The 25,388-nt window shown below is 42.9% G+C and overlaps 1 protein-coding gene and 1 pseudogene across 1 annotated transcript; one reads left to right on the top strand and one right to left on the bottom strand.

Moving 5' to 3' along the window:
- Nucleotides 1-1,081: 1,081 nt before the first annotated feature.
- On the bottom strand, nucleotides 1,082-7,459 carry LOC116488578 (histone PARylation factor 1). Its single transcript, XM_032186233.1, is given in 10 exon segments — nucleotides 1,082-1,216; nucleotides 1,587-1,759; nucleotides 2,335-2,422; nucleotides 3,133-3,283; nucleotides 4,056-4,154; nucleotides 4,659-4,845; nucleotides 5,438-5,597; nucleotides 6,509-6,604; nucleotides 6,607-6,692; nucleotides 7,435-7,459. Coding segments are annotated over 10 exon segments (1,197 nt in total). The 3' UTR covers nucleotides 1,082-1,084.
- Nucleotides 7,460-11,207: 3,748 nt separating this feature from the next.
- Nucleotides 11,208-14,479, top strand: LOC116488577 (annotated as a pseudogene).
- Nucleotides 14,480-25,388: the final 10,909 nt, after the last annotated feature.

The following is a 25,388-nucleotide window of genomic DNA, read 5'->3' as shown; positions in this document are numbered from 1 at the left end:
TATGAAAATCTGTGTGGAACCTGGAAAGAGGAGGGAGGGGGGAGAAGAGATGGATTTTTGAGACTCTGCTTTTTACGTGTAAAGCTGAATTGAGTGCCCATGAAAAAGTTTATGTATGTGTGTGTGCTTGTTTGAATAAACAGAACATGATGACTGAAAGGGGAGGGGTGTCACAGGAGCAGATGTTTTCTACAGAAGTAGATGAAATACGTGACTGAGAACTGAAAATAGCTTTCTGAATTAAAATTTGAGATAGGCTTTTGCTGTTTGCTGAACTAAAATGAATTATATAGTAGTAATTTATGCAGGAAGCGAGCCTTGGAAGTACAGTCATTTGCTGGAAGAAGGGACAATGCTGAAATTTGAGTATATGGTGCTAGGGGCTGATGCTCTTTGTCAGAAGTACTGTCAGCAGCAGTTATGATGAACAAAGGACTGCGAACGGTCACTCCACTACGGCTGGGCTTGGTGCTTGGCTAAGAGAAAGTGTTTTTGTTGGTTTCTCATGTTATTGTAAGCAATGATGATAATTGTTGCTACAGAGTATTGTAAGCAATGATGATAATGACCAATGATGATAATTAATATGCATCTTCTGCAAAGGTCACTTTGTATTAAGAAGTTCAGATTAGTGAAAGTAGTGGAAAACCGCACCGAAGCTAGGAAACCACACTGCAGGTAGGAAAGGCAATGCAGTTTTTCCCTTGTAACACTACGTGCTGATTTTCTAAATCCCGTTTCTTGCTAAATCAGCCCCATCCAGACGAGCGTCAGTCAGTGCTGTGTCGTTACCGCCAAGGGGCAGCCTGCTTCGCCCAACTTGGTGCACGCGGTGGGCAGCATCCAAGGACGCGGTGGCAGCGGCCTGCGGCCGGGCAGCGCCTCCCGGCGCGGCTCTGTCCCTGCGGGGCGAGCTCCCCGGCCCCCCTTAGCGGCCCTACGCGCGCTGCCCCCAACCCCTCCCGTGCCGCAGCGGCTCCCGGCGAGGTGCCCGCGCAGAATGATGGAGGCGGTGTTGTGCAAGCAACCTTTACTCGGCCCGGCACCGCCCCGCGCCCCGCCCCGCCCCGCCCCGCGCCGCCCGTCAGGGCTCCAGCTGGTCCAGGCGCTCGTCCCGCCGCTGCGCCAGGTGCGCCTCGATGATCCGGGCGAAGAGGCCCCTCCGCAGCAGGCCGTAGGCGAGCGGCAGCAGCTGCGCCACCGTCTTGTGGAAGTACTGCGCGACAGGGAGACAACGGCCGCCGTCAGCGCCGCCACAAGCGCGCCCGCCCCGCCACCGCCCGCCCGCCCCGCGCTGCAGCATACAGCGCCTGCCGCACCCCCGCGGGACCGGCCCTGCGCACAGCCCGGCTACCGCCCGCACCAGCCCCCGCCGCTCCCGCAGGGGAAGCAGCTTGAGGCGCGCTGTGCCTGCGGCTAGGCGACCAGGCACAACACGGGCATTTACGCTGGCTCCTCGGCACCAGGAGCCCGGCTCCGGTCAGAACGGGAATGGGGCTCTCCAGGGCTACAGCCCAGTGGCCCCCAGTGCTGTTAGAACTGCACATAAGCCTCGCGTTGTGAAGCGCGGTGGCTGTAGTACTTACATGCGACCCGTAGCAGAACAGGTCCATACCCAGCTCGTATCCCATCCCGTAGTCGCACTCGTCGTTAGCAAACTGCACAAAGGTGAGCATTTCTTGGATGGGGGCAAACGCTTTCAGTCTCTCTTCGTCAGTAGGAGCATCAACAATGGCCTTACATATTTTTTTAAGATTAGCTGCGAAAATAAAAGCAGAAATACTTCAATGCTTAAATTAAGAAACATATTGCATGGAAGCAGCTTCTGCCAAAGGTGTACCTGCAGGTCACATTCAGGTACAAGCTGCTGGTGAAAAAGCTCCCCCCTTCCCTTTGCAGTTCATTCTTACCCCATGCCCATCCATCTCAGTTCCCCACACAGAGATGGGCATTCATGTGTTGAACTTCCATCAAGGAACTAATTCTGGTTACCACAACACCAGAAGAGTAGGGGGAACAAGAAATAAACCCACAAATCCCTGAATGTACATCAGTTCTTTGAATCTACTTCCTGCATGGCTGTGCAGTAGCATGAACTACTACTTTAGGAATTATTATTTCATATTTAGTATGTCTCTTTGATTCTCATCTGGTTTACTTAAATAAAACAAACTTATTTGCTCAAGTTTCATAGTTAAAACATCTCCCCTTTAGTCCCAGCTGCTCGTATTCTTCAGGCAGAAAACATGAATGCAGTTTACTTTTGCAAAGCAGGTATATGACTGGAGACTGTCTACTAACAGAGCAGAAGAATATGGTGAACAAGATCTTTACCGTTTGTTTCAGGAAGTTCTCTGTATCCAACATCATTTTTGTCTACAGGAACAACCAGGCCAGCTCCGTGAAATGCTTTGGCCACCACCTAAATAAAGAGCCAGGGAATCGAACGTAGTACTGTAAGTCAACACCGTGACATAAAACCACTCACATCACTAAACAACATCAACACCTGGCTGCTGGTGGCCAACCCAAATACAGTGTCTAGGCTCAAGGACACCAACTTGAAGTATACAGCAATTATTTTTAAGCACTGAAGTTTCAGATAACCAGAAACTCCAGTGAGGTTCTGAAATCTAGGACTGCTTGTAGTCATCTGTATATTTTGCGCATTTTACTACATTTGTTCCATCCCCGCTGCCATAATTACTTCTAATAGGTTATGGAAACAAATACTCATCATCCTTAATGTTACTCTTTCTCATAGATCCAACCCAACCGTTTACATGGACCTTCACTATGAGGCAGTCTTTTCCATGCTCCCCATTTGTTTTAGACTATTTCTGCTATTTTTTTTCTTTATTTTAACGCCTTACTTGGCAAGCTATGGTGTAGAAGAGTAAAGTGTTTTGATTTAATCCCATTATTTGGAACACATTTGTACTGATCTTCCCTCTCCTGAAGTTTTATAGAAAGAGATTTGGATATTCCTAAATGAGGCTTCTTTACTGAATAGAAGGATTCCCAAAAAAAAAAAAAAAAGGAAAAAAAGAGAAAAAAGAAAAACCAGGTAAGTAAATGAAAAAAACAGTTTAACAGAACTTAGTTCTCTCCAGTGGATCAGTAAAGTCATACTTTCTTATCTCTCTGTTTCATCTTCATGGTTTTTTGTTCCAGAGAATAACCCAATTCTTTTGCTGTTCTTGTTAGTTTTTCATCTATCTCTTTCAAAACAGCACTTTTCTTTTTATCAGTCACTTCCTTAATTTTTTTTGACAAAAATAATCTGTAAACAGAAGAAACATGTCTTAAAAGAGCTAAACAGAAAACAAACAAATGAATAGCCTTCAATCACTAAACCTCCAAATCTTATAATGAAGATTAGCAGTGAAGGATTTATTTATACACGGACTTAGGAATGCAAGCCTCTCAACAACAAGCACCACAGAAAGCAAAGCTTGGCACAGAAAGTACTCTGGCCTTTTCTATCTGTGTTTGCATTACAAAGCAGTTTGTGCTATCTGCAGGTGCTGAAGATTCTCACAAACTCAGTTGCTGTTGTTCATCCGTCTATATGAAGAATTTAGTTTACTGCTTCAGTGACTTACACGCTCTTTGTCATCCAAGTCATGCACATAAATACATATTGATGAGTTTCATTGTGGGCCTTTCAAAACAAATGTCATCATTTAACTCTGCACTTCACACGGGTTGTTTGCGGAACCTTTTCTTCAGTCTGCTTTCACTTATTGGCATGCATCTGTCCTTGGAGAGCTTTCCATTTTTAATTGACAGGCCATGAAATAGAAGTATTCACACCTCTGTTGTTTACGTTCATGATGCAGGACCACATAAAGCTTAATGCATCATATGGAATTATATATTCATATAAATGCTACCCTGCCCCAGCTCAGAAACAGGGCTTGTTGTTACTCTCTATATAATGCATTTTTACATATGCAAGAAAGACATAGCTGCATTATTTCCTCTCACATCTCCTGATTAACAGTTTCTTTTCTATAGTACTTTTTACAAATAAAAGTAAATATGAACCTTACTTGACTGCAGCAAATACATTGTCACCAACTGGAGTAATCAGACAGTTCTTCTTAGCTTCATTTGCACCAACCCACACTGGAAGCTCATCTGGCACATCCCTGTTTTTGAAAAAGTACATACAAATATTCAAGCTGTGTCCATTTCTCCTATTTCAAAGTGAAATTAGTTTGCCTACTCGCCATGCTGACATCTCCTTCAGAGACCTTACAAAAGCAACATTAGGTCTAAAACGTTAGAACCTTAAAGTATGCCTTTGAAAAGAGCTCATATCAATAATCACACAGAGAATGCATACTCCCCTTATTTTATCATGCTTTGAAGTATTATGGCTAGAGATAAAACTAACCAGAAGGTGCTCTGGAGGGATGTAGGGGTGAGTTTAATAAACATTTAAATCTAGTCTTCAACTCCAACATCTTTGACCTTATTTTATTAAAGGTATCAACCCATGTGTTAATATTCTGTTACATTAGAGAGACATTTATTTGACATTTATTTTAATGTATACATTTCATTCTCAAATCCTGTGTCATGGAAAACATGGAGGAGAAAAAGTAACACACAAATGTTATCATAACAAGAGCATATATTAAATTAAATACCTGAAATATCCCATGTGATACTGTGTTTTGCTATCCCCGACAAGTATAGTCTGGAATTCTGGGGGATCATAGAAGAATCTCCAATGAAGATTGAAGTTCACATCTGTTAATTTTGCTTTTTTGTGTTTTCCAGCTAGAATGTCATATGGTCCAACCAGTGTAAGTCCAACACTTGACACAAGTGCATCTGAAAAGCAGAGCACGAATTGTTTTACTTTCTGGCTGGTGCACAGCTAAACCAAGACACTCCTCTGTCACTCACCTACCAAAAATGTCCATAAATCCAGTCACATGTACTGTTTACCAGACAAGGAAAGTTGAGATGTTCTTTTGCTTAATCAGCTTTCATTCAAAAGTTAGGTTATTAAGAGTTAACTTATTATACTTTTCATTGGAAAATAAAGTGGCATTTCTAGAGCACCTTGAGACCTCATATTCTGTTATATAATAACTTTTAGGGAGTTGAAGTCTGAGTTGATACGAGCAAACTTTAATTCAATATTTAATATTTTAAATGTGCCTACAAGAAAGGCAGATTTAGATAACATTTAATCCTTTACGTGCCACAGTTTAATTATATTTCAGAAAGCTTGAAGTAGACTGACATCTTTGTGATTATCTCCAGTATTCTTGTTTATACTCACGTAAATATCTTGCCATCTGAGCTGCAAACTGAAGCAGCATGAGAATGCATCTGACAGCCTCCAGTTTGCCTACCTTCAGGCTGTTTTTTCTGAAGTTTAGAAAAGACAAAAAATAAATAAAATCCAAAAACCTACCACTTGGTTTCTCAGGATCTAGTTCTTCACAAAACTTCCAAAACTGGTAGAAGTCTTCTGGTAGCCTAAGCTGGTAGCACGTTTCTGCTTCTTGACGAAGAGCATCAGGTATATCTGCCTGATCTGACCTTCTCTTCTTGACATCCCCATTTTTTTCACACTGCAGATAGGGAAAGAAAAGTTAATCTCATTGCTTCCTGCCAGTTCCACTGAAGAGCTTTACAAAGCCTCTGTATTAATAGAAAAACAACGACCAAGACCACAAGTCGGGCCTGTTATTTAGAACAGCCTATATACAGATTAGAACATCTACTTTGCATGGAGACCCTTAGGAGTGTTATAACAAGCGTTAGAATTTGTTATCCCCAACAAGTTCTTAATATGTACAAAATAGCAAAGCACTACTTTGATATCAGTGCGTCCATGTGCTCTAAAGAAGCTCCTTTATGAGCTCATCAAACAAAGGACTAAACAATCTTAATCTAAATTCGGCATTATGTTAAAATGGCAGTTTTTAGCCACACAGCAGCCTGCTTCTAGGGAACTCCCATCACACAAACACTTAGAAGCAGGGACACAATTTTGTCATGCCTGGTTAAACAACTTAAATCCTCTGAGTCTTTACTACCTGTGCCACTCTGCTAGTCCCAGTCTGAGCTGGTGCAGTTTACAGCCTAACATTTTAGATGCAGCCAAAAGTTTAAGTTGCTGTAAAAAAAATAAATAATAAATAAATAGAAGATGTAAGGTGAACCAAAACGGGCGTGGAAATGCTCCCTCCAGGCACACACCGCTGCAGCAGTAAGCCTAGGGGGGGGCGTTAGAGCATCATCCCTGTGATGCCCTACAAACCGGCAGGAAGCTGAGCGCTACCGAGCAAGTGCCGAATAAACACGCCAGCGCCACTGCCCTGCTCCGGCGGTACACCCGGCTCCCCGCCCGCCCCGACGCGGGCCTAGGGGCTCCCGGCGGCCGCCCGCAGCGCAGCGCCCCCCCCTCAGCCCGGGGGCCGCGCGCCAACCGCCACGCAACGGCCGCCAACGGCCGCGCCGCGCGCCCGCCAACCGCCACCTGCTCGCCAACCGCCGCCTCCGCCGCCGCCGCCGCCGCCGCCCCGCGCGGCCGCCGCTTGCCGCCCCCTGTCATGCTCCCGCCGGCCGCATCCCCGCGCGGCGCGCCCCGCCCCTTCCGAGGTCGCGCGCCGCGGCCCCGCGCGTGCGCACGCCCCGCCCGCCGTTAAACGGCCGGGAGGGGGCTTGAGGGAGGGGGGGGGGTTGCAGGCGGTGGCGTGGTGTTGAGGAGCTGTGCGACCTGGCGTTAGTTTTGTACTACATTGGTGTTAGTGATGCAGGTGACACAAAAGCTTAGTAATATTAAGTCTGGCCGCAACATTCACTATTAGAAGTTACAGAGTGTGTTACAGGAAGCTTGATCCTGACTGAGGATGTTTCCCAAGTGTAAACGTAGCTAGGTACTTCACAGAAAGCACACGTTGATACCGTAGAGTATCAGGGACAATCAGGGACAAAGTCTCCTCCTTCAGCTGGGAAAATTGTTTAAATCCTCATACGTACTGAATTACTTTCTGAAATCCTGCACACACAAGGAAGGAATATTAAATTCCAAATTTGAAGCTCATTTAAGGGATGGATTATGTTTCATAACCTGAGGTTAAGCAGAATCAAGATGCAAAAGCTCGCTAACAAGCCACAAACCTAATTTTCTTATGGGAAGTGTAAGGAGTGCTGCCCTGAGGTTTCTAATGTGTTTTTCTGTGTTTTCTAATATTAGTCTCACTGTTGCTTCTTAATTTCCAGCATAGCAGACCCTAAGTGTAGTGTAAGTGTGATGAAAGGGCACCTGAAGGAATGGGGTTTTCCTCAGTAGCCTGGTGGAGGTGACTGAATTCTTAATTCTTAGGAGAATAAGGCTGCCCCCCCCCCCCCCCCCCAAATAAATAAATAAATAAATAAATAAGGGGGATATCCAATATATACCGTAGTTCAGCTTACTGGAATTCATACCTCATGCAACAAATTGATTCAGTGACACCTCAGGCACTGATATTTCCCATTTCAGCATTAAATCTAATGATGAGTACTAAGTTCTATCACCCTTTACTATTTCAGGATTGGCTTTTTTCCCATTGGAGGTGAGGTTAATTAAGGAATTAGCTGTGAGTAATTAGTTATTAAAAAAGGCAAAGAAATTTGAAGAACCAAGACAAAGTATCTTAATATAGGATTGGGCAGGTTGATGGCCTTGTGTACAGTATAGCTCCTTTAGGAGGTAGCCTTAAGGAACTAATTAATCCCTTAATTAACCTCACCTCCAAACCCGTAGCTTTGCAGTGACTTTTCAAGCCCTCCTCTTCCCGGTTTTTATTGAAATAAACGCTTCAAGTAATCATTTTCAGTTCCATGAGTAGAATTTTACTAAGTTGAATGCAAGAGCTACATGAGAGGGATAGCTTGAACTATAGCTTATAGTCTCAAGTGTGTATTCCTGCCACATTAATCTTCTGCTACATAACAAAGGAATGAAATCATTGTGAAGGCTTTTATATACTGAGTCAAGAAGAACATAGAACCTTTTCACAGGTGGAAAACTCTGAAAAATTTTTGTCAGTTTGACATCTTGTCTTTTTGACATTTGCCTCTTATGATATCTGGCATTCCAGCATTGCGAGAGGAGTAGTAGAGGTGTGAAGTGACCTTACAGTGGATCCATTTTAGATATGCCCGTATCTCACAAAGCAGAACTCTGCTGGAAAAATGCAAGTTAACTAGAGAAATACTTCAGCATTGGCATAGTGTTAATAGTGACAGGCCTCAACAGCCCAAGCTGTAAGGCCATTACTGCTTCACTGAAGATAGAACTCCTGTGAGATTTATAGATCAGTTTGTTTATTTTTATTTTTCTAATTTTTAATTTTTATATTTTGCTCCACAGAAGCTATAAAAGCCTGAAAGCAAGCATCTCTCCTCTAGAGTAGTCTGTGGCTTGGTGATACCCCAGGAAAGAAGGAGGCACAGAATCCAGGAGGAAAGATAGAAAATCATCTCATGCTTCTAGGCAGGTGCCCCAGCCACTAGGTTATTGGGTAAGAGCAACAGTTTTTGACCATATTTAAAGTAAAATGAGCACTCAGTTTGCATATATGTATACGTATATATATGCATATACATGTATTTGAACATATAGATGTGTAGTGTAACTCATTGTCCTTTTATGTAAATCTTACAATTTTGGAATGAGTACCCTATGAGAAATAGGAGATGAAGTGCCCACTTGCCTGATCTTTTCCCATCAGGCTTAAGCTACAAGTCAGTTAGTTTGGTTCAATTAAGACCATGGTGTGGTATGTTCAGAAAGCTAACTTTGCATGACTGGATAGATTAAAAGGGGTGTTTTTGAGGTTAGATACATCTAGACCCAGGTAGCAGGTAAGAAGAGGTTTTCAGGACAGCAGTTCTGAACTTAAGTACACACTTCAGGTTTGATAAACTATCAGTTACTCTTCAGTTAAGTCTTTATGCTCCTCAGCTCCTCTCTGAATCCTAGAAATAAGAGACTGTGAGATTCCGCACAGTTCTACCATGCAGGCCTCCTCTGAAAACAAAACAAAAAACAACCCTGTAAGATACAAAATGATTATTCAGTGCACCATTGTATTTTTTTCTCTCTGTAAATAAGCAGTAGCTCCATCTGTGCATATCTACCTCCAAACAATTTGTTCTCACTTCTGAAGTCATAGACTTGAAAAGCATTTCTATAACGTGGTATTGCTAACTGTGTTGACATCCCTTCTGTTAACAACCTCTAAGGCTGTGACATGGAAGAATTTTTACAAAGGATGAGCAACTAAAGCAGAATACACAATAAAGTATTTTAGAGCTCCCTACTTCAAACCTGTAAACAGTCTCCTGTGCCTATGCTATCGGACTTCTGAATCAGCATTATCAGAGATTATCTCAGAGATCAATCTGCAAAGTAGCTTTATCAAGCTCCAAGGCCATCTGCATTAGTCCTAATATGCAGAGAGCCTACCCTTTTTTCTTCTTTCTTTTTAAAGCCTTCATAAATGTGCAGTAACAGATTCTTTGAAAGAGCACAGAACTGCACTCTGTTGTCTTGATACAAAACTTTTCAGACCTGCTTACTTAAAAGCTGTGATAGATATTTCCTGTGTATACATTAATTCACCCTTTGAGGTCACCAAGATCTTAATATGTCTTACAAAGATTTTTCCTGTATGTTTCCAAGGTTGTTGCTTAATATCCAAAGCTACCAAAGCATGCCCCATTCTGTGACAAAATCTGTTCTTCATTTCAGTGTTTCATAGCTATTAGTTATTGTGAAGAAAGCCTTCACGAGTCAAAAGGCTGAGCCAAAGCTTTTATCACCTACTAGGTTCTAGAAGGAAGGAAAAATCAGCAGAGTTGTTGAAATCTGGTTTATATTTCCCCCCTGCCATTCACTGATTCATTTATGCTCAAAGCTTTCTTTAAGAGCTAATTTCTTTTCCTCCCACCCCTTGCAAGGTTCAGATTTGCCCACCTGTGAAAGAAATATCAGAAATAAAGCTATTCTATTCAGAGACTGTGCTCACGTGTTCCAGAGACTTAAGGGCAGAGTTCTGTGCAAGACACAAAGTCTGCTCTGCTCTACCAGGTTAGATAGGGTGTGATGCATGTAGTTCATCATCTGTTTTTCCATACTTTTAAGTTTATACAATTTAGGAGGAACCATTCAAGCCACACTTAGTTACAGGTTTTAGATAATTTCAAGAGTACCTAAGCCGTAAGGAATAGGTGTGTGCAGTCTCATGATCATTCACTGCAAGGGACTGATGACTAGACTGTGCAATATAAATACAAAGACATTTAATTTCTGTTCAACAGGCTTTTGCGGAACGTGATACTGCATTTCTCTTGCCACAAGAGGGAGCCATTTAAATTCTTGTTATTAAAGAAAATGAATTTTGAAGGACCAAGACAAAGTACCTTAATACACCATCGGCCAGGCAGATGTGCTTGTGTACCATTCAGTATAGCTCCTTTAGGAGACAGCCTGCTTCTTAACTCCAGCTAATTTAAGTTTTCTATAAGCAATCCCAGCATATGTACCAAGTATGTTGGATTTTTATGTCAGCTGTTCTGTATGGTTGTATAGAATGCAGCATCACACAAAGAGTGACATTATGCTATTTGTGAATAGTTTTTAATATTTCAGTTTAAGTGAAGATATTGTTCTTAGCGAGTTGCTTTACAAAATTACCAGCCTCCTTCTCAGGTTAATCCTTAAATAATCCTTAGATCACATGGAGCTTCTGGTTATAGGGTTATTAGCTTCTGTAGGGCAGCTCCATGTTTTCAGGTTCAAAGGAGGACATGTCCTCCTTTTCATCAAAATAAGGATGAGCAGGAACTGTGGACACATTCAGTGTAAAAGATGAGAGATTTGCCTCCAGGAAGGTTGTGAGCGAGCAGTGCTGCAGCAGACTGCAAAGACACTCAGTACCTCTGCTGAGTCACCATCTTCCTGCTGCCTGTGCTGACAGGTTGTGCTGGATCCCTGCCAGCTCCCCTTGCAGTTCCGTGAGGTTGGCTATATATACATGATGAATGGAAGGAGAAAACTCAGTGGGGGGATGAAAAAAATATCGTGTCACTGGAGGAAAACTCATCAGGATATTGCAGGCCGTCTATTTCCTGAGACATCCTGGAAGCTTCATGTTGCTTTGCACAGTGAATGTTTAAGCTAGAATATGGATGAAGATATATGGTAGTTTGCTGTGAAGGGCTTGAAGTCACATATGCGTTTTACTCTAGTGATTAATATTATTTTGGCATCAGTTTAGAGAGCCTTTCAATAACAGCTCTTGGCAGAAGTGTAAACTCACAGCTTGGTACTGTTGTAATCCAGCATTTTGAACCACTGTTTATTTAGATCTGGTAGCTAGCAGTAGACTCTGATTTTAAGTTGGCAGTAGTATTTTACTGCAAGCCAAAGCCTGCCTTTCTGCTCTATATTGAATATAGGAAAACTGTTCTGATTGCATAAATTAGTGCTCAGAACTCTGACCCCTACAAACACCCTGTTCTACATTTAATTTCATTTTTAGTCCTGCAACTGTACCAAACCACAGTTTAAGTAGGACCATTTGCCTTACATAACCCTTAAGATCTATAGATAACAAAAAGACCATTATAATTTACCTAGGTCACTAGGAAGCACAGCTAAGTACTTTCAAAACACCGGTCAGGCTCAGTTCAGCTGAATGTGTTATCCTGGGAAGTTAAGTCTTCCCATAAGAATCTACTCGTGCAAGGAGCTGCTAATGTAAACACCTATCCAACAAGTTATGTCCTGTTTTCCCAACAAGAAGTAGAATTGATGAGTTAGTAAACCTAACCCAATTTTATTTCCAGTAGGACACTGTTTTCTGAGCCAGGCAATATCAGTGCAAGATTAATTTTCGAGTTAGGTCTTTTGTTCTTTGTGTGTGTTGTGGTTCTCTTCATCTGTAACTTTTCAGCTTAAACCCTTCCCTGCATGTTTACAAAATGCAGCATACACATAAGGAAGATAAAATGTGTAAAACCAAGTGGGTGCCACTCTAAAATCTTTGGTCTGAGACATAAAAAATAAAATGAGTCTCATAACAAGGTTCTTAATCAACAGATTCTTAGGAGATACCCCCTTGTGAGGCTTTACATTTTTAATAGGGAAGAAGGATCACTTAATAATATGCTTACCACCAAAACAAACCCTGCATACATTGCCATACCATTAGTAACTTCTAGGACTGTCATGTTTTTTGTATTTGTGTTTACGCACACTATTCCTCATCTCGAGTTTTACAACCCTGATTTAGTGGGACAGTTTCCTAATGTGCAGTGTAATTCAATTCATTTTCTGCTGTCACTAGATGCCAGGGTGTTAATCAATACAAATAATGAAATGATGTGTATTAACTAACTTTTGACTGATTATATTGTCATCATCTAGTACATATGCCTTGGCTCCCTCCCCTAAGAAATAATCGGGTGAGGGAGTGGAAAACAGTGGCTCAGAGTCATTCCAGCTTAGGCTAGTGAGTCAGGAGGCAAGCACCTCACTATAATTCCCTCTCTCCTTTTAATTCAGAAGCTAAATTGGAGGAATTGATCATATTTCTGTCTGGTCATTAGAGACAGAAAATTGCTAGCCATAACTGGCTGGCAGGACTCCCTAAGGAGCTGGGTAAAACCATGTTTGTATTTTAACACCCCAAGAGGCAGTAGTTTATGTTTTCAGATAAATGACCCTCAAACAAGTTTTGGAGCCATTACTGCTGTGGGGGTCGCAGAATCCTAAGAGTATCCCAAGTTAGAAAGGACTCACAAGCATCATCGAGTCCACCTCCTGTTGGAGATAATCCCTTGTGCTCTTAGTGAGACAGGTGTGGTGTTGGTAAGGAGCCTAGGTAGTACAGCGCCGTGAGGGAGTGTGTTTCTGTCAACAGCAGCCAGGCTGGCATCCAAATGGGCAATCCCAAACATGAATACAGGCTGCGTGGTGAGGAGATTGTGAGCAGTGGAAAGGGTATTGGTGGATGAAAAACTGAATATGAGCTGGCAATGTGCACTTAGAGTCCAGAAAGCCAATTGTATCTTGAGCTGTATCAACAGAAGTGTAGCTTGAAGGTCAAGGGAGGTGATTCTCCCCCTCTATTCCCTCTCATGAGACCCCACCTGGACAGGGTTCAGCCCAGGGGCTCACAGCATAAGACATGGATGTGTTAGAGTGGATCCAGAGGAGGGCCATGAAGATGTCCAGAGGGCTGGAGCACCTCTCCTGTGAAGAACGGCTGAAAGAGCTGGGTTTGTTTAGCCTAGAGAAGAGAAAGCTCTGGGGTGACCTTATAGTAGCCTTCCAGTACTTCAAGGGGGCCTGCATGAAAGCCAGAGAAGGACTCTACCGGGGTGTATAGTGATAGAGCAAGGTGCAATGGTTTTAAACCAAGATAGGGTAGATTTAGAGTAGATATTTAGAAGAAATTCTTTACTATGTTTACACTGATGCAGTGGCACAGGCTGCCCAGAGAAGCTGTGGATGCCCCATCTTTGGTGCTCAAGGCCAGGCTGGATGGGGCTTTGGGCAACCTGGGCTGGTGGGAGGTGTCCCTGCCCATGGCAGGGGGTTGGAACTGGATGGGCTTTAAGGTCCCTTCCAACCCAAACCGTTCTGTGATTCTGAGAATTCCTACTGGGAACAGTATCCCCTGAACCATGGGATCCAGCTAGATGGCATTGTTTCCTCCAAGGCATCCTCAGGGCAAACAGATTCTTCCTTCGGGACCTTCTTCAGTGAGACAGACTCAGGGAAATGTGTGCCCAGAGCGATGCTTGTTGGCCTGGAGCCCACCACCATTGCTGAGGCCTAGACTGGGATGTACTGCCCACTTTTCTACCTGGAGCAGCCCATCAGTGGCAAAGAAGATGCTGCCAACAGCTGTGTTCAGGGCTACTACACCACTGGGAAGGAGATGGGGACTCAGTTGTTGATAGGGCTTGTGAAATGGCTGACCAGTGCAGTAGGCTCCAAGAGGTTCCTGGTCTTCCACAGCTTTGGGGGAGGCATGGGCTTGGGGTTCACTTCCTGCCTCATGGAGCATCTCTCTGTGGAGAACAGCAAGAAATCTAAGCTGGAATTCTCTGTGTACCCAGCCCTGCAGGTCTCCACAGCAGTGAGGGAGCCCTACAACTCTGTCCTCACCACCCACACCACCCTGGAATACTGACTGCTCCTTCATGGTGGACAACGAGGCCATCTATGACATCTGCAACAACAACCTGGACATTGAGCATCCCACCTACAGCAGCCTCAGCAGGCTGATTAAGCAGACTGTCTCATACATCACTGCTTCCTTGAGATGTGAGGTGCCTTGAATGTTGACCTGAGTTTCAGCCTAGCCTGGTGCTTTTCCCACAGATACACTTCCCACTCACAACCTATGCACTCATCATCTCATCAGAAAAAGTGTACCACGAGTGACTAAATCCTCAGCTTCAGTGTATGGTTTGGGGTGAGCAATCCAATTATATTTAGTTGCTTCTGTAAGAAATATTCCTTCCTGCAGTTTTCTGTGCATCCTGGCAACCAGAAAAGATTAAAAGGAACAAAAGCTGGTTTTATATAAATCTTAAAGACAGCACTAACATGTAATTTTGACTTTGGACTCATGTTCATATTTAAGGCTCTTCCCTTAGACCTGCCTGGGTGTTTCTGCCCCATATAGCTTCTACTGCAACAGTACAGTAGAGTGTTGCTGCTTTTAACATCCCCTGGCCAGTAGCGTAGAACCTGCTGTATTCTTACTGTGACATTCCCAGCTAACAGCTTCAGCGCCCAGAGCTGTGTAGTATCGGCACAGTCTGTCCCTAAACAAGTTAACTTTCCATCTGTAAGCCTAATTAATTCAAGAGCAGCACGGTGCTGACACAGCTCTGCTGTTTCCAGTTCTGGAACTAGTCAAGGTTGATGCTTGCCTGGGATTGCTACAGTGCAGCCTTGCACAACACAGGTAGCACTGACAACACATCCAACTCTCTTTTATGTGATGCTGCTTCCTGTTCATCTGTCTTGGTACTATAAGCTACCATTAACAAGTGCCAAGGCAGGGAAATACATCCAAAGCCCAACCCATATTTATAGTGCACTGAAAGACAATGGCACTGGCACTGCCTACTGGCAAGCTTACGCCCAGGAGCATGAAACAGCCCTGTTCTCATCAGGATGGTGGCAGGAGAAGGTGGAGTCTGGCTTTTCCCCTTGATGCAGACCTCCTGAAGTCTTGAGCTTGCCACCCCTTTCCCATCAGGGCTGAATCAGCCCTTAGCACAGTAACCTGGCTCCTACAGGCTCCACTGGGAAGCTGTGGCACCAGGTGAAGAGAAAAACCAACCCTAAGTGAAAGTTCTTACAGTGGCAGGATGGAAAATAAACAAACAAAAACCAAACCAACAGACAAAGTACTACCAAAATCTAAAGCTTTGTTTAAAAAGCTGTATAAATTCTTATTATAGGCCAGAGTGAAGGTGATGTAGTTTGTTCTCTGTGTAGATGTTCCCTTATCAGACTATTGGCCTTGGCCAGTGGGTGACAGTATTTCTGCTGTGCCTGCTCCCTGGCTGTTTAACCTCTTCATTTCTGGTTCCAGTTTTCAGAAGATGTAACTAGAAAAAGTAGTTTTGAGATCTTGGATTGTTTAGCTGGCTGCCGCTCAAGAAGTTTGTAGTGATTCCAAGAACCCCCACAGTATAACTCACCATGGCTTCTTCTCCTCCCTCCCCTCCCCTCACAAAATTGCTGTACTTATTCCTTAATCATTCTAGTTTGTGACCAGACAAGGAAGGGGTTTCCTCTGGGGCAGAGGGCTATATATATAGCATGATTTGTGCCTTAAAAAAGGTTCAAACTAGTGACTTTAAAAGTTCATGGCAAAATGTGAACTTCAGAATATATGCATAAATGTCTTGTGGGCATAGGAGAGAAAGTTAATAAAGGTGTTGAGGAATTGAGGGAGTTAAATAGAGAGACTTCAGTACACATAAACAAGAAATGCTTACAAAGGTATTACTGCCACATCCAGAAATATTTAGCCATGGGGTTTTTCCAGGGCTGATGCTCACACCCATGTAATATCATAAGACATCTCAGAAAGATTGAGTAGTGATAGTTAATTCTAGTATCTTTTGAAATGTCATGTTCTGTACGTTATTGTATGCAATGTCACATTATGATCAGTAGTTATTTTATTTGTCTAAGAAAAATGTATGCAGCTATACTTTTAGGAGGTTGTAGCAAGTTCTGTTGTGTAGAGACTCCTGTGACTTTCAGCTGACCAGCTAGCATTAAGCCATCAAATGAAACAGACCACAGATTTTTGTCAAACACTGTGGTTATGTATAATTGTGGAATAATATCTCAGAAACCCCATGGGAGAGCATCTGCTGTATATATCCTGTTAAACAAAAGGCCAAGGGTAATTTTTTCTTCAGAAGAGGACTGGTCCAATGAGGCCAGTTTCCTACGAAAAAGTTACTTTTTTTACAACTTGCAGTGTAGTCCTCTTAATTGTATATGGACTTTTTAATATGACAACAATATTTTCCGGTATGGGCCAAATTCTGATAAAGTATCCTTTGGGCTGATTACCAAGAATACAAGGGAAAGTGAGAGGTCTGAGAAGACTGTAGTGTATTATTTCATAAGTAAAAAGCAATGAAGACATAAAGATTTGGATTTGCATTTCAGATGGGAGTTGGAGGTGCAGCAAAGTACACTCTTGTAACTGTTATCTTACTCATTACAGCTTCCAGAAGTTTCCCATTGTCCAGTTCCTACCCTTGCCCTGAGAGCATCCTTACGGCTAAGAACTTAGTGGTACAGCCCATCAGTGCTGTCTGAAGAGCCATTTTTGAACAGCAAGACAATTCAGGATACATGGAGCAAGTGTTCGGTGAGAAGCTTGCCATTTACATTACATTTCTTCTTGGTATGTCTCAGAATAGAGTCACATAGAGTCATCAGTAGGCTCCACGCTTAGTTAGGTGATAGCTGAGCATCCACGGGAGGAATAAGAAAATTGATCAAATTTGATCTATACGTTGTTACAAGCCATTGTTTAACTTCTCAGTAGTCTTGTTTCATATTCACCTTTAATACATTAGCTTTGCTTTGTGATGTAACTAAAACCTTTCTCCTCTTCTCCACCTGACCCCAAATGTACACCTTCACAACATTTCAGTCAACAATCTATGTAGAATAGTTTTTGAATTGGCGCAATTTTTGGAAAAAAAAATTAAGAATGAGTATACTGAGCCAGCCAAAACATGGTTTGGAGTAGGAAGGAGCTTTGTTGCTAAGGTGTGTGTACATACTTGAAAATCATTATAAAGGACAACAACAAATAGTTGATGTCTTTAGCCTGCAGTTGACTACACGCTCATCATATTAGCAACTATAAATATAGTATGATTGTGATACTCAAGTGAATTCTGTAGTATGAGACAAGAACTGAAAATGTCCACAAAGCAGAGAGATTTGTCTGGAGAGAAATTAGGAGTCGTAAACATCATAGAAATTACTAATATTTTTTTTTCTTTAAAAGAAATCATGGTGATTTAATCACATGGCTGCTAGTGGAAATAGGAAGCAAACAGTTAAATTTCTGTGAACCAGAACAGACATTAACCTTAAACCACATTAATCATTAAAGCTTCATCTTTTCTGAAGTGAATGAAATAATGTATGATCTGGCAGCATTTCTGACTAATAATAGTTAAGTACTTATCAGTGATTCTTAAGTCAGTCTTTTATCATAATATTAATTAGTGTAATCATTTTATTCTTCATTCATTAAATAAGCAATTTGTACCTAATTGGAAACTCCTTGTGTTTCTCAGAAATACTTTCTGCCTATATGACATTGCCTCTCATGGGATGCAGCACAGCTGTTGAATGATCCACTCGCTTTTTGGACAAAACAGGTAAATGACATAATATCTGGGACATTTTAGAGTCAGTGCATGTAATCTTATTTCCATATGATTTATTTACTCCCTGTATGCTATTCAGGCCTGACAATAGCTTTGGATTTCACTGACCTGTTCCACAAGTGAAAAGTAGATTACGCTTTGCATGTGTGTTAATTCAGTGGAGAAATCTTGAAAATCTTAAGACTAGGCAGCACCGAACTCAACTGAGAAGGAAGGAGGAGTCTCTTTGGACCTTCGTGTAACAGAAAGGAAACTCAGGTTTTGGCCCTAAGCAATTGTTCTTAGAGACAGGCTGGGAGCTGTTTCTTTTTAACCCAGCATCCATTTCCGCATCTTCAAAGCTAAAGAAATGGTTGATTTCTCTGTTGAATTGTGTTCCAGGCGGGAAAACTCATGCTCCTATTAGAAGAAAGAGCTTAATGTCTTGCTTGGGTCCTAAAGATGAGTTTTGCATTCAGACGTACCCCCTCCAAGACAAACAGCTACCTTTACTTTGTGGGGCTCATAATTCTGCATAAGAGAGTCGTAGCTTCAAGCTTCATGATGTCTCCTCTCGATGAAGGGAGGAGGTTGCAGACGCGCAAGAGGGCAAGACAACTTCCCAAACTACATCGCATTGCCACAAAACTACCTCAGCGTATTCCTGCCAGGGCAAAAAACCCCTTTGCAAACCACCACAGATTAGACATTACGGCAAAAAAGGGTGGAGCGCACTGTTGATTTCTTTCTGCATCCTTCCAACTTCAGGTGCCAGTCAAGCTGAGATGACAGCTTGAGATTCCAACTGTGGCTTAAGATAGGCTGCGCACCACAGAACTTGGTGCCCATAAGACGCGTTGCTTCAGAATGACATCCAGGGGGGCGACGTCACTTGGAAAGTTCCTCCAAAATATTCCCTGTGTTGCGAGCTAAGTGGCACTGCCTTTGCAGAGCCATTTCCCTGAGGACCAGATCTGGGGACCAGTGGAGGGGCAGGTGCCGATCTGTGCTCTTTAGCGACCAGTGATAGGATATTCAATAGGATATAGCCTGTCGGAGTTTAAGAAGTGTTTGGACTGTGCTCTTAGTCATATGGTCTGAATTTTTGGGTAGATCTGTGTGGTGCCAGGAGTTGGACTCAATGATCCTTGTGGGTCCCTTCCAACTCAGGATATTCTATGATCATATCATTGTATAATAAGCTGAATCACCTTCTTGGTCTTCTATCAGCATCCATCAGGAATTTAAGGAGGACTTAGACCATCAAGACTCAAACTCACACCATAGACTGGAAAGCAAACCTCAGGTTTTGAACCAAGTGTTTGCTCTGATATGCCTGAATGCGACCTAGCAGGTGAGCCTCTTGAAAAAAAAAAATAATCTAACACCTCCGTTCTGAACACAGTAGGAAGGGTAAGAGTTGTAAAGACAGGCATTTATCCTGATAGCTGTAAAATTCAATGGGAAAACTGCACTCAGTTGTGAGAAACCCAGGTGAAGGAAGATGTGGAAAGATTGGGTGCACTCTCCACAGCAAAGTGAGAACGACCCTCTGAGAACAAGACAAAAAGGGCTTGTTCTGCTTCCCAAGGAAGGGCAGTGAGGAAGTGGGACTGTAATAATGACCATGTCTTTGCTGTAAAGAGACACCACAAAATTATCTGTTTACTCTAGGATTAGAATACAAAGTTGTAGATACTGTCCACACACAGGGCATTAGGATGTACTTAGTCACATTATATGAACAATCCCAGTTCAAAGCAACACTCAGCAACAGCTCTTCAGTTATAAGAGAAAATACTTTTATTCAGCACTCTATAAGGAAAGATATTTCATGAAACCTACAAGCAGCACCTTATACCTGTAATACAAAAAACATCCACAAAACTTACTACACGCCATTTGAGATTCAATTTAATACAGGTATTGAAGAAAGCACATCTAATTGCCGTTAATGAACAGCCTTGTTAATACAGATATGGCTATACCCCTTTGCTAGCAATGTTCTGGTTTCTCTGCATTCCTTTTCTCCTCCTCCTAAAAAAAAAAAACAAACAAAAAACAAACAAACAAACAAAAAAAAAACAAAAAACAAAAAACAAAAAAACAAAACAAAACAAAAAAACACAAAACAAACAGTTCCTTAATGTGCTGTCTAGCAAACACTATAGTGAAATCACATCCAAGTCTACTGAGTTACACTGCACCTTTCGTATCATCATACACCAGATGAAGGTTTGGCAAGCTGCCCACATCCAACAAGCTGTTAGGGTGTTCATCCTCTTCCCTGTGCATTTACACAGGTGCATGGGCCACACAACAAATGGGGACTGAGGTCTGGGCCTGACATGGCCTCCAGACATCCTCAGGGTCCTGCTTTTCTTCAGTGGGGCCTTTTAACAGAAGCAAAGAGGCAGAGGCTCAGCTCAACTCCTCTCACAGTTAGTTTCCATGCCTCTTCTCCAAGGGGTTTCTAAGGGGTCCTCCTGGAAGACCTTCAGAAGCACAAAGGGTAGAGAAGGGCTTATCCCTGGAAAACAAGCTAATCCTGAGAGACACTTCTCTTCAGGCTTCTAGCCAATTCTTCTAAGCACGTGAAGCAGCAGATTCATCTGAGCAACAGCAGAACTGCAATGTTAGCTCAAAGCCAGCTGAGAGAGAAGGGAAGAATTCAAACCTCAGTCCAATACTGTCAACATGTTTCCTGGCAAATCTGATAGTAAGAACTCCATTCCAAATCTCCAGGCTTGTCCTCTGCGTACCCCGTTCTGATCAAAGCATACATGGTGGGTTCACCTCCTTCACTGCGTTTCCAGGACGCTTTGCACCTTGAAGATGCATGGTATGCATTGTCCATAACAACACAGTCTTTGTCTTTCAAGTCCTCAAACCCTGGAGGAGGGAACTCCTTAAATTCTGCAGGAGCACTGTCAAACACCGGGGGAGTGGAATAATCAAAATCTGATGGAATGCAGTCCTCAAATGCTGGATGGATGCTGTTCTCAACGTTGGGGACACCACACACTTCGTGACCTGAAGTAGGAGGCTCTGCAGCTTTCCTGCCTTTCAGCTCTGGCAACTTGGGTCTTTCTTCAGCTGGAGGAAAAAGTCAGTTGAACAGAAATCTTCTCAATGCCAACAACTAGACAAGACAGTGAAAATATAACACAGGAAAGAGACAGGGCCGCAAGTGGCAAAGGCTGGCGCTGGTGGTAGAAGCAGTCAAAGAACACGTGTGAACAGGACTGCCTTACATTAAAGGCTGTCTTACTGATTTTCTTTACATGAGTTGTAACCAAGTGGCCAGCTGCCAGCAGGGACACCATGACACTCCAAGCTAGAGCTCACAGTGCACGCTCCCTTGTGGCTTCACAGGGGGCACCCACAAACACAGACTGACCCCACTGCAGGGGCCTCTGCTACTTGGACAGGTAAGGGCCTTGGGACACCACAGTCCTGCTGCCTTCCTGGGGTGCCTACTCCCCTTGCCCTGCAAACAAACCCGGGCTCAGTTTGTACCTCTGCAGAATTGAGGCGCAGAATTGAGGCGCTTCCAAACAAGACATCTTCTGCGGAGGAAGTGCTAGGGCCTGAATTTTCACTGAAACCAAAGGCAGGTATCTTACTGACGTGAAGAAAGGGGCTTTAATCTATCCTGGTTTGTTTACTAATGAAGGAGTGTGAAAGAGATGCATGTCCTTGTCTCTGAAGAGGAGGTGAAGGAACAGCTAGTGCAAGGAACACAAAATTCAGTTATGCCGAACTAACAGGTGGTTGTATCCCAGCTTGGAGACCGCAACACAGAATCACCTAGGTTGGAAGAGACCTCCAAGATCACGTAGTCCAACCTCTGTCGTAACACTAACAAGTCCTCCACTAAGCCATATCCCTAAGCTCCACACCTAAACATCTTTTAAAGACCTCCAGGGATGGTGACTCCACCACTCCCCTGGGCAGCTCGTTCCAATGTCTAACGACCCTTTTGGTGAAGAAGTTCTTCCTAACATCCAGCCTACATCTTCCCTGGTGGAACTTTAGCCCATTCCCCCTCGTCCTATCACCAGGCACATGTGAGAACAGACCAACCCCCACCTCGCTACAGCCTCCTTTAAGGTATCTGTAGAGTTCGATAAGGTCGCCCCTGAGCCTCCTCTTCTCCAGACTGAACAATCCCAGCTCCCTCAGCCGCTCCTCATAAGACTTGTTCTCCAGATCCCTCAACAGCTTTGTTGCCTTTCCCTGGACTCACTGGAGCCCCTCAATATCCTTCTTGTGGCGAGGGGCCCAGAACTGAACATAGTACTTGGGGTGCGGCCTCACCAGAGCCAAGTAAAGGGGCACAATGGCTTCCTTAGTCCTGCTGGCCACGCCATTTACAGTTACATCAGTTACACCAGTTACATCAGGCGGCTGGTGTTTATGCTCCTAGGCTAATACATATTCATCACCACTTTTGGAAAAGGCAGGGTTCTTATAATTAGTTTCCCGGAACCCGAACCATCCCACGGATGCATACGTATCAGTCTCCAGCAGTCCCTCTGGGGGTCGCTCATACTGAAGGCTCGTAGTCTTCCTCCCAGGCTTCATCCTTCGTTCGTTCCTCAGCTTCCCCCCACCACCACCCCCCTCCTTATTTAGTGGTCTCTGAGCCACATGTCAGAAAGTTGTGTCTCATGCAATAGTCAGCAGTTAGCTCAAAAACCTCCCCCCTATTCTCTTATCTCCCAGACCCGAGTCTCAAGGTTTACCCTTCAAACCCTCTATCGACATGAACTTCTAGACCTTTCTTTTACAAGATACAAGAACTATATATACTAACCACTCTGTTTCTCTTGGACTTGTGGTTATTTATACAAGAGGATGTAAGACAGAAGGTCACATTTCATTATGAGGCCCTAGCATTGTTCCATATTGACACGAATCAGATGAACATATTTCACAGGATGATATTATCATTTCAGACAAATATGATCTACGTAGCGTGAAGTGTTCCGGCATGCGTACACTCTGCCAAGGGCCCGAAAATGGGACCTTCATTTTAAGACTGCATGGAAAAGAAAACAAAACCAACAACAACACAGAAGGAACTTTTCCTTCACCTACATTTTATTATTATCTTGCAACTCCTGCAGGTGTCCACAAGAAATTTTGCCCCACCCCCTCCCCCAAAAAACCAACCAAACAAAAAAATACATTGTGGCACAGAGGCATAATTTCAGTTCACTCCAGTAGACGTTCTTCTCACTGAAGTGCAGTTAAGCCCCACAAAGTGCCAAAAAACTGCCAAAACGTAATGTATTTACAAGTTACTTTCCTATGTTCGCATTATTTACTTGTCTGGTCTTGCCTTTAGGGCTTGACCTGTCTTGGGGGGAGGGGCGGGGGGGGCGGAACATGTAATGCCGTGCAAGGTTGTTTGGGTGTATGACTGACAACATGACTTTAAAATTTTGAACTGTTTGTACAGAAGCAAAATACAGAAGAGTACACTATCCCCAAGGGAAATGTGGAAACTACCCGTTGCTTCTCAGGTTAAAAGTAAAAGGTGTAAGCATCTGTTAAGGGGGAAGAAAAAGTGTAATCAGCTGTTTGAGTACAATTCTTACGTATACAGGAACGTTTTTCCTCTCCAATTTCCAACTTGGAGTGCAACATTTTTCATCATGCTCTTAGAACAGGATTCTGATTCTAACAACGGTTCCTAGTGCAAATTTCCAGAGAAGAGAGATTTATTCACTGGTAAAAATATTGTAAAGCTGCTTAGAGTTGCCCAATTGTGGAAGCTTAAGAATGTTATGTTCTGGATGTAGTTTTCCTTCATCTTCTCCTCCCTTCCATGTTGTCTATGCTTTTGCTGTAATTGTCACGATCTTGTTCTTTCCAGTTAACTTGGGTATCTCTGTATTACCCTGCGTTACACAGTGTACACATAAGCAAAGTGCCAGTTACACCACTTGGGATAAATATCATCCTGTACAAGAAGAATGTGCAATTAGTCTTGTTTAATTTGAGTATTTCACAGTGTAAATGCAAAGGGCTAAAATAACCACGCAATTATAGTTAGAAATGTTTAAGAAGTACTTCAAGTATTTTTGTAAAATAGATGACTGGAAAGCTGATAGGGTCCTCTGAGTCATACTATTCTGGTTATCCAGGAATCCAGAATTCAGGCTGCACAAGTGTCCTTGATGTAGTTTTTGGAGCAGTTTGTTAAATTCATCACATTTTAATGTATTTACCACAAGAAAAAGATGAGGACTGAAAATCAATGGCAAGATCATTTGCTAACTTGATGGTAGGACTTTAAACCTCTCCATGGTATGGATTGCTCTTTAGAGGCATGTGATCTATCTAAGGTAACCATTCAGAACCGTCCACCTATTCATATTGGCGCTTTTGCACACCTGTGATTAGCACCACATTAGATACAGTTGTGTCTTAGATTGTAGGCATCACTTGTAGAATGTTTAAAAATAAAATTGCAATTCAAACTGGTGCCTTCTTAGTTTCAAAACTATCATGAAAGCCATCTGTTCACACAGTACCGCTATACATCAGGGCTGGATGCTGGCAGGATGTGAATAAGGGTGCCATTGAACAGCACAATGTATCCTCTGTCGTACGACATGGAGAGCGCATCAATCTGTACAGAGCAAATGGGCTCAAGCAGGATCTGTAGCTCCTTTATGCACCCCCTGGTAAATCTATTCTTAACATAGTGTTTTGGAAGAAAAAATACTAAAAATATAAGTGTATAGAGGCTTTCAAAAGGATGGACTCCCTTTCTTTTTGGTGTGCAAAGCTAATGCTTATTATACTATTTTATTTAAATACTTGCATGCATGAGGCACGTCAGTGGATCTTGTCAAGTGGTTGGTGCTCTGTGAGACTCCCTACATATAACTCCCTTAAGCAGAGATTAAGTTAGTGGAGAAATGATATGTAAACAGAAAATACAGGAGCAGAAGGTCAGTTTTGCTCAGATACCATAAAAGAGATTAAAGGATCTGTGCTAACTCCCTTAAATACTTTTTTTCTGCAGAAGGAATGTGATCCACGAAACAACCAGGTGAAGGTTGGGTATAAAGTAGTGCTACCATCACAAACTTGGCCAAGTTGTCTTTGTTTTGAAAACAGGGGTCTGTGTATGAATGTGTTTGTCTCTCTGAAGAGTGCAGATTTTCTGAATGTCTAACGTATATGTAAGATCCCCGTGTAATTACAGAATCAAACGGAAATTTAATGCTTGCTTTCACCTACAGATGGATTGAATTCCTGCTGCTTGGCCCTTAGCTCAAGATCAATTTACTTTAAATTTGTGCGATACTTCTTCAAATATGTATTCCATGGAGGACTTTGTAAGGTGCTACCTTATTACTCTCTCATCACAGCCTTTAAAATAGTAGCTCAGTACACATTTAGTC

Source organism: Aythya fuligula, chromosome 4, assembly GCF_009819795.1.
Source record: "Aythya fuligula isolate bAytFul2 chromosome 4, bAytFul2.pri, whole genome shotgun sequence".
NCBI classification, from domain to species: domain Eukaryota; kingdom Metazoa; phylum Chordata; class Aves; order Anseriformes; family Anatidae; genus Aythya; species Aythya fuligula.
This window is presented reverse-complemented; position numbering and strand designations above follow the sequence as displayed.